Source organism: Mobula hypostoma, chromosome 29 (genome assembly GCF_963921235.1).
Source record: "Mobula hypostoma chromosome 29, sMobHyp1.1, whole genome shotgun sequence".
Taxonomy (NCBI): Eukaryota; Metazoa; Chordata; class Chondrichthyes; order Myliobatiformes; family Myliobatidae; genus Mobula; species Mobula hypostoma.
Window position 1 is genome coordinate 4,946,290 of NC_086125.1, and position 14,231 is coordinate 4,960,520.

The following is a 14,231-nucleotide window of genomic DNA, read 5'->3' on the forward strand; positions in this document are numbered from 1 at the left end:
TCATACGGACGGAGACGCTTTAGGTGGAAAGGTCTGCTAGCCCAATGTGGGCTCGATATTTATTTGCTAAGCGCAACGGGCAATCCCTATTTACAAATTATAGACAATGCTTTCTTTTGAAGCTACATACAAAACATCACACCTTCTGATTTCATCCTTTCCTCCCAAGGCCAACATGTCTGGGTTGGCACTCACAGCCTTTGGGAGTGCAAGTTAAATCCACAATACATTTATTTGGTATCTTACGTGCTAACATAGAGGACAATTCGTATTTATGAAGTATAGATAATACTGTCTTCGAAACTACAGCATCTGGTCAAACTACAGCATCAGCAGCGTCTGGTATTCACAGCTTTTAGGAAAATGCATTGTTGTGAACTCAGTCCACAGTACTTTGTCAAACAGAAGACTGGTGGCCAGAGTCATTTAAGTGTAAATGAATCATCTGCCCAAAAACTCACTCTAACACCCTACACAACTAATGGAGGGGTGACCGTGATGTATTGGACTGAGTTCACTACTGTCTGCAACATTCTGTACAGGAACATATACAGCCGCAGAGAGCAGTGGACTCAGCCCAATACATCACGGGTACATCCCTTCCCACCATTAGTTGTATCTAACACAACCATAGTACAGCCTGTCAGGATGCTTTCAACAGTACATCTGCAGAGTTTGTTGGAGTTTAAAAACACAGTTTAAGAGGAACTGTAAATTCACACAGATTTGGGGTAGTGAGGGGTAAGTTTTTAACTCAGAGTGTAGTCCATACCTGGAACGTAATGCCTGGTATGGTGGTAGAAGCAAACACATTAGAGGGACTTTTAAATAGGCACGTGAATATGAGGAAGATGTGGGCACTGTGTAGGTAGGAAGGACTCGTTTTTCACACACAAAATGCTAGAGGAACTCAGCAGGCCAGACGGCATCTAGAAAAATAGTTTAGTAGATATTTCGGGCCGAAACCCTTCTGCAGAACTGTTTTGTGTGTGTTGCTTGGATTTCCAGCATCTGCAGATTTTCTCTTGTATGTGGAAGGATTTGTTTTTTGTTTTTTTTTTACTTTACTTTTTAGCTGGTTCGGCACAGCATCAGTCCGAAGGTGCTGTACTTTTCTAATTGCCACATTTGGCTCTCAAACACTTGGGGCCAAGCAGCTGTGAGCGCCCCGGGTTGATCTGGAAATCACTGCAGCCCCGTCAGGCTGCAAGTTGTCACTCTTCCAGTCCACCAGGGGCGCTACCTCAGATCTTCGACCGAACCTGTTGGGCGGGGAGCCATCTTGATTGACGTGTGAACGACAGCCAATAGCAAGCGGATGAGCCCAGGGAAGGAGCCAATGGAGAGGTGGCGGGGCGGGATTCAACTATCAAGTTGGGTTGCGCGGAAGCTGGCGGTTTGAGGGAGAAAATGGCGCCGAGCCGGAGTAAGAGTCCGGCTATGAGGAGGAAAAACAATGTGCTGAGGAGCTTATACCGGCTAAAGGTACATGAGGCGGCGGCTGACCGGGCTGAGAACAGTAAATGCTGCATTTGCAAAGTGAAAATTCCCCCCAAATAAAGCGTGATATGGGCTGTGGGGATGGAGGTCGGACTCCCAGTGACTAACTGGGCAGAGAATTGACCCTTTCCAACAGCAACGTACGGAGTATATCATAATGAAAATGTACCTCATCATGAAACACTTCCAATAGACCATTGCTTTTATATTAAAGATACACGTCTTAGTTTGAGCTTCTAGGTCAAAATTGGATTTTAATGTTTGGAATAGTCAGAAAGCTATTGCTCAGAAGAACTGAGTTGTATTACTACAGCATTTTTCACGTCCCTTCAGGATGTCCCAAGGTGCAGACAAAGAACTTCTTTCAGTTACCCAGTGCTGTAATGTGGGAAGTGTATAGACAAGTTGAAAGCTGAAAGTTCCCACTTTCTTAGCAGTACTACTTTTAAAAAAAATCCCAAGGCAAGTCCAAAATGTGTAAACTTTAGTGATTATTTATAGTTGAAGTGGGAAGGTAACCTTCTAAAATGATGCTGGTCTATTATTTTTGTCGATGTGAAAGCAGCATTTAGTTCTTTGCTGGGGATAAAAATGATCAGATAGTGCTTTTTTTAGGTATCAGTTTAGGACTAAGTATTGACAGGATATTAGTCTTTTATAGTGTATAGTAAAATATATCTATTTTAGATTGAAATGTGGTCTTGCAGATAATTGAATGCACTGGTACTCCAATTAATGTCACCTTACTTTGCCATAGTGAATCAGAATCAGTTTTTTTTTTGTCTTGTATGATGTGTAATTTGTTGGCAGCAGTTCAGTGCTAAGACATATATTTGCAATAAGTTAAATAAATAAATAATCCAAAAATAAGAATGCTCTATTCAGAAACCTAATGATGATGGGGAAGAAGCTGCTCCTGAATTGTTGAGCTGTGGGCCTTCAGGTTCCTGTCTCTCCGCCCTAATAGTTGTAAGAAGAAGAGGGTGTCAAGGGTCCTTAATGATGCATGCTTCTTGATGAGCCTATGATGGAACTGGCTGAAAGCCCCTTGCGATTCTGGTATTGGAGCTTCCACACCAGGGTGGGATGCAAACAGTCAGGATGCTCACCACCATACATCTATAGAAATTTGCAAGAATCTTTGGTGACACACCAAATCTGCTGTCCATATTGAGCTGGTGGTCCTGAAGCTTGAACACAGGTATATTACTGCTTGCCTTCTTTCCGCATTTTGAAGAGATGTGCTCGAGTTGTTCACTGTTATGCCAGGAACTTGGCGTGAACTCCTGTCTTTCCACAGGAAGGAAACAGTTCCAAGTGGTTTGTTGTGAGGTGAATCGGTGAATCACAAACAAAGGTGTACAGAAGCCACTGCTTAGGGCTGATGTGAGGCAGAGTGGAGCAAGTGATGTGACCAGTCAGCACTGGAGATGGGGGGGGGGGTGCCAGGTTCAGCGCTACATTCTAGTTGGCATGGTATTCTCCCTGTAACCTTTGACACCCTTACTAATTAGCAACCTATTAACCTCTTTGGAAAAAAAAACCCAATGACTTGGCCTCCGCATCTGTCTCTCTATAGCAATGAATTCCACAGATTCATCACCCTCTAGCTAAAGAAGTCATCTTTGTTCTAAAGAGATGTCCTTCTATTCTGAGGATGTGCCCTCTGCTCCTAGACTTTTGGAATCATTCTCTCCACATCCACTCTATCGAGGTCTTTCAATATTCGGTAGGTTTCAATGAGATTCCCCCTTTATTCATCAAGCTGCAGGAAGGATGGGCTGAACATCATTAAACACTCATATATTAAGCCTTTAATTCTCAGAATTCTTAAGAGAAATAGAAAAAAAATGGGAAAAAATTAGTCATCTGGTGGAAATTGGCAGTATTACTAGATGACTCAGATCGGGTCCACAGCATTCTAAAGGAGGAGGGTGAGCAGCCAGAAGTCTTGGTACATATTGGCACCAATGACATAGGTACGAAACATGAGGAGGTTCTGAAGAGAGATTTAAGGGAGCTAGGTAGAAAGCTGAAAACAGGTCCTCCAGGTCAGTAATCTCTGGATTGCTGCCTAAACCATGGACCAGTAAGGGTAGGAGCATTTGGGAGATAAATGCGTGGCTAAGAACTGGTGCAGGGGGCTGGGGTTCTGATTTCTGGATCATTGGGATCTCTTCTGGTGAAGGTATGACCTGTAAAAAAGGGGTGGGTTATACCTGAACCTGAGAAGGAACCAACGTCCTTGCAGGCAGGATTATTGGAGTCGTTGGGGAGAGTTTAAACTAATTTGGCAGCGGGATGGGATTCAGAGTGATAAGGGCTGTGGATGGGGAAATTAGTATAATAGTGAGACTGCCTGCAAGGACAGGCTGATGATAGGCAAAATTGCAGTCAATGGGATAAGTTTCAATTTAAAAAGGATGATAAATACAGGACTGAAGGTGTTATATTTGAATGCACACGTTATACGGATTAAGGTAGATGAACTTGTGGCACAGTTAGAAATTGGCAGATGTTATGTTGTGGGCTTAACTGAGCCGTGGCTGAAAGAAAATTGTAGCTGGTGGTTTAACTTCCAAGGATACACATTGTATTGAAAGGACAGGCAGGTAGGCGGAGTGGGGGAGGGGGTGGGTGGCTCTGTTGGTAAAAAAAATGAAATCAAATCCTTAAAAAGAGGTGACATAAGATCCGAAGATGTAGAATCCTTGTGGGTAGAGCTAAGAAACTGCAAGGATAAAAAGACCCTACACGAGGAATTCTGCAGATGCTGGAAATTCAAGCAACTCACATCAAAGTTGCTGGTGAACGCAGCCGGCCAGGCAGCATCTCCAGGAAGAAGTACAGTCGACGTCTCGGCCCAAAACATCAACTGTACCTCTTCCTAGAGATGCTGTCTGGCCTGCTGCGTTCACCAGCAACTTTGGTGTGTGTTGGTAAAAAGACCCTGTTAGGATTTGTGTACAGACCCCCAAACAGTAGCAATGATGTGGTCTACAAATTACAATGGAAGATGGAAAATGCATGCCAAAAGAGCAATATTATAACAGTCATGGGGATTTCAATATGCAGGTAGATTGGGAAAATCAGGTTGGTGCTGGATTCTAAGAGAGGGAGTTTGTAGAATGCCTCCAAGATGGCTTTTTAGAGCAGCTCATGGTTTAGCCCACTAGGGGATTAGCTATTCTGGATTGGGTGTTGTGCAGTGAATTGGAATTGATTAGGGATTAGGGTAAAGGAACCAAGTATTCAAAATATGATAGTATTCACCCTGCAATTTGAGAGGGAGAGCTAAAGTCAAATATATCAGTATTCAGATGTATCAGTATTGCACGAGAGAGGAGTTGGCCAAAGTTGTTTGGAAAAAAAAACACTGGCAGAGATGACAGCAGAGCAGCAATAGCTGGAATTTTTGGAAGCAATTTGGAAGGCGCAGGATAGATATATCCCAAAGAAGAAGTAATAGTCTAAAGGCGGGATGGTGCAACAGTAGTTGACAAGGGAAGTCAAATCCAACAATAAAAGCCAAAGAGAGGACATATAATAGAGCAAAAATTAGTGGGAAGTTAGAGGATTAGGAAACTTAAAAACCAACAGAAGGCAACTAAAAGGTTGTAAAGATGGAAAAGATTGAGTTTGTAGCTAACCAATAATATTAAAGAGGATACCAAAAGTTTCCTCAGATATATCAAGAGTAAAAGAAAGGTGAGAATGGATATTGGACTGCTGGAAAACAACACTGGAAAGGGAGTAATGGGGGACAAGGAAATGGCGGATGAACTGAATAAGTGTTTTGCATCTGTCTTCACTGTGGAGGACACTAGCAATATGCCAGAAGTTTGAGGGAATCGGGGAACAGAAGTGAGCAAAGTTGCCATAACTTGGGAGAAGGTGGTTAAGTAGCCAACGAGAAAGGTCTGAAGGTAGATAAATTAACTGGGCCAGATGGTCTCTATCTAGCGTTCTGAAAGATGTGGCTGAAGAGATTGTGGAGGCATTATTAATGATCTTTCAAGAATTAATAGGCTCTGGCATTGTTCTGGAGGACTGGAAAATTGCAAATGTCACTCCACTCTTCAAGAAGGGAGAGAGGCAGTAGAAAGGAAATTATAGGCCAGTTAGTCTGACTTCAGTGGTTGGGAAGATGTTGGAGTCAATTGTTAAGGATATGGGTTTGGGGTAGTTGGAGGCACATGATAAAATAGGCAATTGTCAGCATGGTTTTCTTAAGGGAATATCTTGCCTGATAAATCTTTTGAACATCTTTGGAGAAATAAGAAGTAAAATAGACAAAGGAGAATTGGTAGATGTTGTGTACTTGGATTTTCAGAAGGCCTTTGATAAGGTGCCACACATGAGAGCCCATAGTATTTACAAGGAAAGATACTAGCATGGATAGAGCATTGGCTGATTGGCAAGAGAGAAAGAGTGGGAATAAAGAGTTGGCTGCTGGTGTTCCTCAGGTGTCTGTGTTGGGACTGCTTCTTTTTACGTTACATGTTAATGATTTGGATGACGGAATTGATGGTTTTGTAGCCAAGTTTGCAAACAATATGAAAGTAGGTGGTGGGGCTGGTAGCGTTGAGGAAGCAGGGAGGCTGCAGAAGGACTTAAGACAGATTAGGATAACAGGCAAAGAAGTGGCAGATGGAATACAGTGTTGGGAAGTGTGTGGTTATGCAGTTAGGTATAAGAAATAATACTAGACTATTTTCTAAATGGGGAGAAAATTCAAAAATCTGAGGTGCAAAGGGATTTGGGAGTCCTGGTGCAGAATTCCCTAAAGGATAATTTGCAGGTTATGTCAGTGGTGAGGAAGGCAAATGCATGTTAGCATCCATTTCGAGAGGACTGGGCAAGGGTGTAATGTTGAGTTTTATAAAACACTGCTCACTTGGAGTACTGTGAGTAGTTTTGGGCCCTTATCTAAGAATGGATGTGCTGATATGGGATAAGTTTCAGAAGAAGTTCAAGAGAATGATTTTGGGAATGAAAGGGTTACCATATAAATACCGATTGATGGCTCTGGGTCTGTACTTGCTGGAAATCAGAAGAATGGGGCGGGGGGGGCGATTTCATTGAGACATATCAAATGTTGAAAGGCCTCGATAGAGTGGATGTGGAGAGGATGTTTCCTATGATGGGGGGAATCTAGGATCAGAGGGCACAGACGCGGAATAGAAGGACATCCATTTAGAATGGAGATGAGGAGGAATTTCTTTAGCCAGCGAGTGGTGAATCTGTGGAATTCGTTGCCAAAGCAGCCGTGAAGACTAAGTTACTAGGTATAGAAAGGCAGAAGTTGGTAGATTCTTGATAAGTCAGGGCATGAAGGGATATGGGAAGATGGCACAAGATTGGGGCTAGTGACTTGGATCAGTCATGATGAAATGGCGGAGCAAACGCGATACGCCAAATGGCCTTATTCTGCTCCTATATCTTTTCGTCTTATGACGCTGGTGTTATTTTTAAGAGAAAGGAAATACTACTTTTAACCCTAGATAAATCTTTGTCTTTGTCCAGGGAGAAGGTGAGTGTTGGTAGAAATGAAAGTGTGAATTAGAGAGTCATGAAGCAAATGGCCCTGTTGGAATGCTGAAAGAGGAGGGAACAGAAAAAGATACCTGGTGATCACAGGATGTTAAAGTTGTAGAAATTGGGAATGACCTATTGTTTACATAACCATGGCTTTCTTGTCCAACCCTTCTTTTACTTTAATCGTGAGTTCTCTCAACTATAGCTGACAGGGTTTTCAAACTGTTTTCCATTTCCCACATTTCCAACCTGAACTAGGATTCCCGTGTTCTTGTCTTTCATTTCACTAACATTCAGATTCAGTGGATCATCCTTAAGATTTCTGTAATATTCATTGTGATGCTACTATGAGCAACATGTTCCCCTCCTCTTTTGCGTTCCAAAGCTTTGTGATGCATTCTTCACTTTCACTAACCTTCCCATTATGTTTCACTAAATCATTCCATGTAGTTGTTTTTATCTCTTCACTTTTCACCATCCAGGGAACCGGCCACTCTCCATGAAACAGGGATTCACTTTTACATCTTCAAATTTTGTGTTTTGCATTTGGTGCTCTTAGTAATGTCTTCTCAGTGCTGGAAAGCAATAGTTGACCCTATTACCTTTATAGAGAATTTACTGATTTGTCAAACAGAAGACTAAACTAAGGTTTAGTACAACTTAATCTTTATTGATAAAGATACCACTGTCTTTTAACACCTTCACTTTCAATTTACCATACTGACTTACCATTTTTATGTTATATCTCAAGACTAGTGGCAGTCTTAAATCTTAAGTCTTCTCTGAGTTCCAAACTCAGTTCCTTCTTTCTTACGATTGTTCTCCCTGGGTTGTTTCTACCAGTGTCTTAGACAGTCCTCGAGCTCATGGTTCTGAAGTCAATCATTCTCGTTCAAGGACTGAACAACAAGGCATATCTGTTTTGATGTGCCTTTTCCATCCTTACCTTAAACCTGGGCCCCACCAATGTTGATTACCTATCACATTGATATTCAAGATGTGGTAAATAAGAGCAAGTATTTTCTCAAACAAGAGAAAATCTGCAGATGCTGGAAATTCAAGCAACACACACAAAATGCTGGAGGAACTCAGCAGACCAGGCAGCATCTATGGAAAAGAGTACAGCTGACATTTTGGGTTGAGGCAGCTCGGTCCGAAGCATCGACTATGCTTCTTTCCATAGATGCTGCCTGGCCTGCTGAGTTCCTCCAGCGTTTTGTGTGTGTGGCAAGTATTTTCTTATCAGTTTGAGAAATCTTTAATTGTAAAGAGTGCCTGTGCTTGAAAATTGATTTGAAGCATTTTGCGCCCGGAAAGACAGCCCAAAACATCCTCTTTTATTATGCTCTCCAGATGGCTAATTGTAGAATAATTTACAATGGCAGAGTTCAGTGTTAATGCCATTCTGCTTCCTTATGGTTAAAACTGAGAAAGTGCTAATCTCGTGACCTTCCTTCACTAAGCTCTTTGTTCTATAGTTCTCAGCATTTCTTTCTAGTCAGTGTTCTAAAGAAGCCTGATGGGATACTTGATATTTTGTTTCTGATTACAACAGCTGTATGGAACACCCTTATCTTCAGGTTGTATACGGTAACATATACAGTGGTTTCTGGTTAATTGGGAGACATCGGGACCCATACATTTTGGCCCAATTAAGCGGCTGCCCTAATTAGCCGGTTTCATGGAAATAGTTAAAAGGTATAAAAAAGACAAACTATCGTTTAACTGGGTAACAATTTGTGTATTTAATTGAATTTAAAACACTACCAATACTTCTACAAAACTATAAAACTGATTATTATTTCCTAATAGGTATCAATGGAATAATTATCTGCCATCACAAACTAGAGAAAATCTGCAGATGCTGGAAATCTGAGCAGTGGGCCGAAGCTTCTGTGCTTTTTTCCATAGATGCTGTCTGGCCTGCTGAGTTCCTCCAGTATTTTGTGAATTATCTGCTATATTCTTTTGATTGATTGTAAATGAACAAAATCAGTGCAGATAATGGACTGCCTTCATACAAAACTTTGGACGATTGCATCCTCCAAATCTTCATTTTGATTGTATAAGGGTATAAATCTTCATTTCGATCTATAAGGGTTACTATGAGCTTATAGTTGTCTGCTGCTCTTGTTCTCTCTCTCACACCCTCTCTGAATTCTAGACTCTTCCAACAAAGCTTGACGTGAGCTTGGGAACAGAATCTGATCATCTAGGTGTATTAGACCTTCCAGGAGTCAACATTGAATTCACGAGTTTCAGATAACCAGTGTTGGCTATTTGATTCAGAATTAGCCAGAATAAAAATCATCAACCTGTAATGTTAACTTAGTATATGACTCTCCACTTAAGCTTCCTGACTTTCTGGATATTTCCAGTATTCTCTTTTATTCAGATCTCCAGCGCTGTTCTGTTCTAACTCTCAGATTGTGTTTGTGTTTCTCTCTCCTCTGTTCTCGTTCATTTTCTATTTACATATTCTCCAGATATATAATTTTCAATTAATAAGTCTTCACCACTCTCTCATCCAGCATTTGCACTACATTCTTGCCATCTCGAGCCTAACATATACATCTTTATTCTCTTCACCTATCCTCTTCTCTGCAACTTACAACAAGCTTGTTTTCTAGTTATGATTTGAATCTGTAAGTTTCTATCCTCTCTCTCTCTCTCTCTCTCTCTCTCTCTCTCTCTCATGTGATCTGTATACCTACTTTCTCTGCCTGTTCATGTGTTTGTCTAAATGCTCTTTAGCACTGCTATCTTATCTGCTTTCACTACCTCTCCTGGCAGCATGCCTCAGGCATCTGCCTTTCTCTGTGTATGAGGAAAAAAAAACTTGCATCACAGTTCTCTGCACTTTCCCTCTTTCACCTTAATCAATGCCCCCTAGTATTTCACATTTCCCTCCTAGGAAAAAGACTTTTTATCCCTAACTTTGAGTCTCATAATTTCATATACTTCTATCAGGTCATCCCTTTACCTCTGGCCTTCTGGAGAAAACAATCCAAGTTTGTCCAAACTCTTATGGCTAGTACTCTTCAATCTAAGCAATATCCTATAGAATCTCTTCTGCACCCTCTCCGTATTCTCCCTGTCCTTCTATAGTGTGTTGATCAAAACTGTGCTCAATCCTGCAAATGTGGCCTAGCCAAAGTTTTATACAGCTGCAACATGACTTCCTGATTTTATAAAATGCCCCAACTGATAAAGGTATTCATTTTTACCATGCTATTTATTTGTGTTGCCCCTTTCAAGAAGCTATGAGCTTGCATCCAAAAATCCTTGTGTAGGTCTGTGCTCCTAAGGGTCCTGCCATTTATTGTATTCTTTCCTCTTACATTGACTTTCCAAAGTGCACTAGTCCAGATTAAACTTCCTTTGCCCATATTTCCAACTGATTTGTATCCTACTCTATCCTTTGACAGCTATCCTCACTATCCACTACTCTGCCAATTTTTGAGATATTGGCAATCTCACTAACCAGCCCTCCTATGTTTCGTCCAAACAGAGGTCTCAGTACTAATCCCTGCTGAACATTTCTGGCCACAGGTCTTCGGTGGGATTAACACTCCTCAACCGTAATACATAGGAGTAAATTAAACCATTTGGACCATTGAGTCTGCTCCGCCATTCCTTCATGGCTGATTTATCATTCCTCTCAACCCCATTCGCCTACTTTCTCCCTGAACCTTTGACGCCCTCATTAAACAAAAACCTATACACCTCTGCTTTAAATATACACAATGACTTGGCCTCCACAGCCATCTGTGGCACTACCTTCTGGCTAAAGAAATTTCTCCTCATCTCTGTTCGGAATGGACATCCTGTATTCTGAGGCCGTGTCCTGTGGTCCTAGACTCCCTCCCCATAAGAAACATCCTCTCCACTTCCACTCTATGCCTTTCAATATTGCATTAGTTTTAATGACCCCCCACCAAACTCCAGTGAGCTCAGAGCCATCAAATACTTCTCATACTTAACCTCTTCATTCCTGAAGTCATTCTTGTGAACCTCCTCTGGACTCTGTCCAATGCCAGTACATCTTTTCTTAGATAAGGGGCCCTAAACTTAGATAAGGGGCTCTAAACTTAGATAAGGCTCACAATACTCCAAGTGCAGTCTGACCAATGCCTTATAAAGCACTACACTCTTGCTTTTGTATTCTACGGATCCCACAACCCGCTTGGGTCGTAGGGGCACTGTACAGATTAGCACTGCACAAGTTGCCTCCTCCTTTTACGGTTGTGGGCAAGTGCCTGGGTTGCAACAAAGCTCTCTCTGATCCACTCTGCAGTGTCGTCTGCTCATTTCTTTCTCTGTCTGCCCCTTTTTTCTTTTCCCCTACACCATTACCTGAAGAATGGTCTTTGAGAGTCCTCTTGATCTTGTTATATGGCCATACCATCTCAGTTTCCTCTTCTTTACTATGGACAGTAGATCTTCGCAGTGCCTCATGTGCTCTTCATACTTAATTTGAGACATAGCCTGTATAGAGATGCCGAGGAGCTGTCTGAAGCATCTCATTTCTACTGCCTGGACCTTCTTTTGCAGTTCTGTCTCAAAGTCCATGATTTGCATGTACACAAGAAGATGGAGAGAAAATGCTTGCAGGAGTTTCAACTTGGATCTGAGAGCAATGTTATTGTCTCTCCAGATTAGTTTTCGTTTAGTCAGTGTTGCTGTCCTTCCAAGGATTTCAGACTTGACTTTTCTTGCTTGATGATGGTGTGAAGAAACTTGAACTGTTTGACAGTCTCTGGTTCTTGTCCACTGACTGTGATTTTTGTCATGATTGGCTACTCACTGTTTCTCATCAGCTTGGTTTTCCTTGTGCTGGTCTCCATGCTATATCTGATAGATGTATTGTCCAGATGGTTCACGAGGCAGGCCAATTCATCCTCACTTCCTGCCAGCCCGTCAATGTCCTCGGCAAGCCTGAGGTTGGTTATGATTTGTCTTTTGATGCTGACTGTGCCGATATGGTCTTCTGGGGTATCTGTCATTATTTGCTCCAGGAAAATGTTGAACAGCCTGGGTGAAACAAGGGAGCCTTATTGGACTCCAACTGATATGTAGAACCACTCTCCAAATGTGCCTTGAACAAGTACCGCACTGCTAGCTTTGGTGTAGAGATGCTTGATGGTTTGGATCGGTGTTTGGCCCACGTGGTATTTCTTCATTGTGGCCCAGAGTGCATCATGCCACACCCTATTGAATGCCTTTTGAAGTCTGTGAGCACATGGAAGATGTCCTGTTGATGTTGGTTGTATTTCTCGCACGGTACTCGGAGGTTGAATATCAGTTCTGTTGTACTTCTTCCACTTCTGAATCCAGCCGGCTCTTCGGCGATTATTTCTTCTGCCTGTGGTTTCAGTCTGTTCAAGATGACTTTCAACATCACTTTGCTTGCATGGCTGATAAGACTTTATGGTTCTACAATTCTGGCAGTGCTGCAAGTTGCCTTTCTTAGGGAGAGTGATGATGTGTGATTTTGACTAAGTTGTTGGCCAATTCCTGGTTGCCAGATTTTGTTGCAGATATTGGGGAGGATGTCTATCACTGTCTGCCCTCCATGTTTTATCAGCTCAGCCAGGATGTTATCTATTCCTGCAGCTTTCCCATTCTTCATTGGTCATATGGCTACTTCTTCTTCCAGCAGAATTGGAAAGTCATTGTCGTTTGATGAGGTCTGGCTTCCGAGTACGCTGGGGTCCCCTTGGGTCTGATGGTTGCAAAGGTCTGAACAATACTCAGTCCATCTGTTGAGGATATCTTTATCTTCTGTGAGACAATTTCTTTCTTTATCTTGGAAGGTGCTGACTCATGACTGTCTGTGTAGTGAAGTCCTTCACAATTTGAAGTGATCGCCTGCTGTTGTTCTTGTTCAGACTATCTTCTATCCTATCTTCTGTCCTTCAATCCATTCTGCCTTGGCCCATGTTTTTCCTGATCTTGCTGATCTCTCTGTACACTACCCCACCTGTTGTGTTCTTAGTTTTCTTCAGGTCTCTTGTAGTATCACACCTTTCCAGGATCATCTTTGTTACCCAGGGTTGGATTTTCCAGCAGTGTTTTCCAACTATCTCATTGGCCGTTTCTGTCATCACTTCTTTGAACTTAGTTGTCAACATTTCAGCATCTTTGCCAAGCATCAGCAGTGGTGCAGATTTTCCACCAACTGTAGCTTTGAAGGATTTGGTGATGGACGGGTCCTTCAGTCTGCCCAAGTTGAATTTCATTCTGATGTTCTTGGGCTTCTTGACTTTCTTCAGCTGATCCTAAAGTTTAATATCACCAGGTCGAGGTTACTTCCAACATCAGTACCTGGGAATGTCCTTGTTGTGGCTCTCTTGATCCCAGATCGAAACTTTTTCTGCACCAGTATGTAATTGATCTGGCTATGATGTATTCGATTGGGTGCATGGCAGATCCAGCATTTTGATGCCTTGTGCTCACCATGTTGTTGCAGCTGGTGAACTCAAGTAGGTGTAATCCTCGCTCATTTGGTTGCAGCTTTACAGGAGGGGCTGCAGAAATTCTTTCAGTCTTTCAGTGCATCTGCTCCCACCTTGGCATTCCAGTCCCCCTGGATGATTAGAATGTCCTTTTTGTCCACCTTTTCAATAATGCCCTGGAGTTGAGTGTAGAATTCCTCCACTTGGTCATTTTCATTGTCGTTGTTGAGGCGTAGCCCTGTAATTACTGTGATGTTGAAAGGTGCTGCTCTAAGTTGGATGGAAATAAGCTTACTGGATACTGGATGGCACCTGAGTACTGAGTTCTTGATGCTCTTGTTGACAAGAAATCCTACGCCATTGGCATGTTTGTCAAATTCTCCACTGCAGTACAGTATATGGCCTTCCTCAGTAAGATGTTCACCAGGTTTTCCCACCTGATTTCACAGAGTCCCACGATGTGGCAGGTATACCTCTCTAGCTCACATGTGAGCTCCTGCAGTTTGTCTGCTTGATCAAACGTTCTCACGTTCCTTGTGGCTAATGAGATCTAGTTTCTCTCGTGGGTCTTCTGTGGTGAGGTTACACCAGTAGCAAACTTAACACCTCTGCCCTGGTGTGCAATGGATCGCACAGCCCTTGGTGACCAGGGCGACCACCGATCCGGTATGGGGTCTGTGCTCTGTCTGTGATGTTGAATGTCTTGGGCTGGTGAGGCCTGGTGGTGCCCACCCC

At 42.4% G+C, this 14,231-nt stretch overlaps 1 protein-coding gene across 2 annotated transcripts in view; it reads left to right on the top strand.

Moving 5' to 3' along the window:
- The first annotated feature begins 1,362 nt into the window (after positions 1–1,362).
- Positions 1,363–14,231, top strand: part of dcaf15 (DDB1 and CUL4 associated factor 15) — a 54,038-nt gene continuing 41,169 nt past the window's right edge. For both annotated transcript variants that reach the window (XM_063035593.1, XM_063035594.1), the window contains exon 1: positions 1,363–1,485. In XM_063035593.1, the coding sequence (XP_062891663.1) occupies positions 1,411–1,485 (75 nt within the window). In that variant the 5' untranslated portion in view covers positions 1,363–1,410. The remainder of the gene's footprint in view (positions 1,486–14,231) is intronic.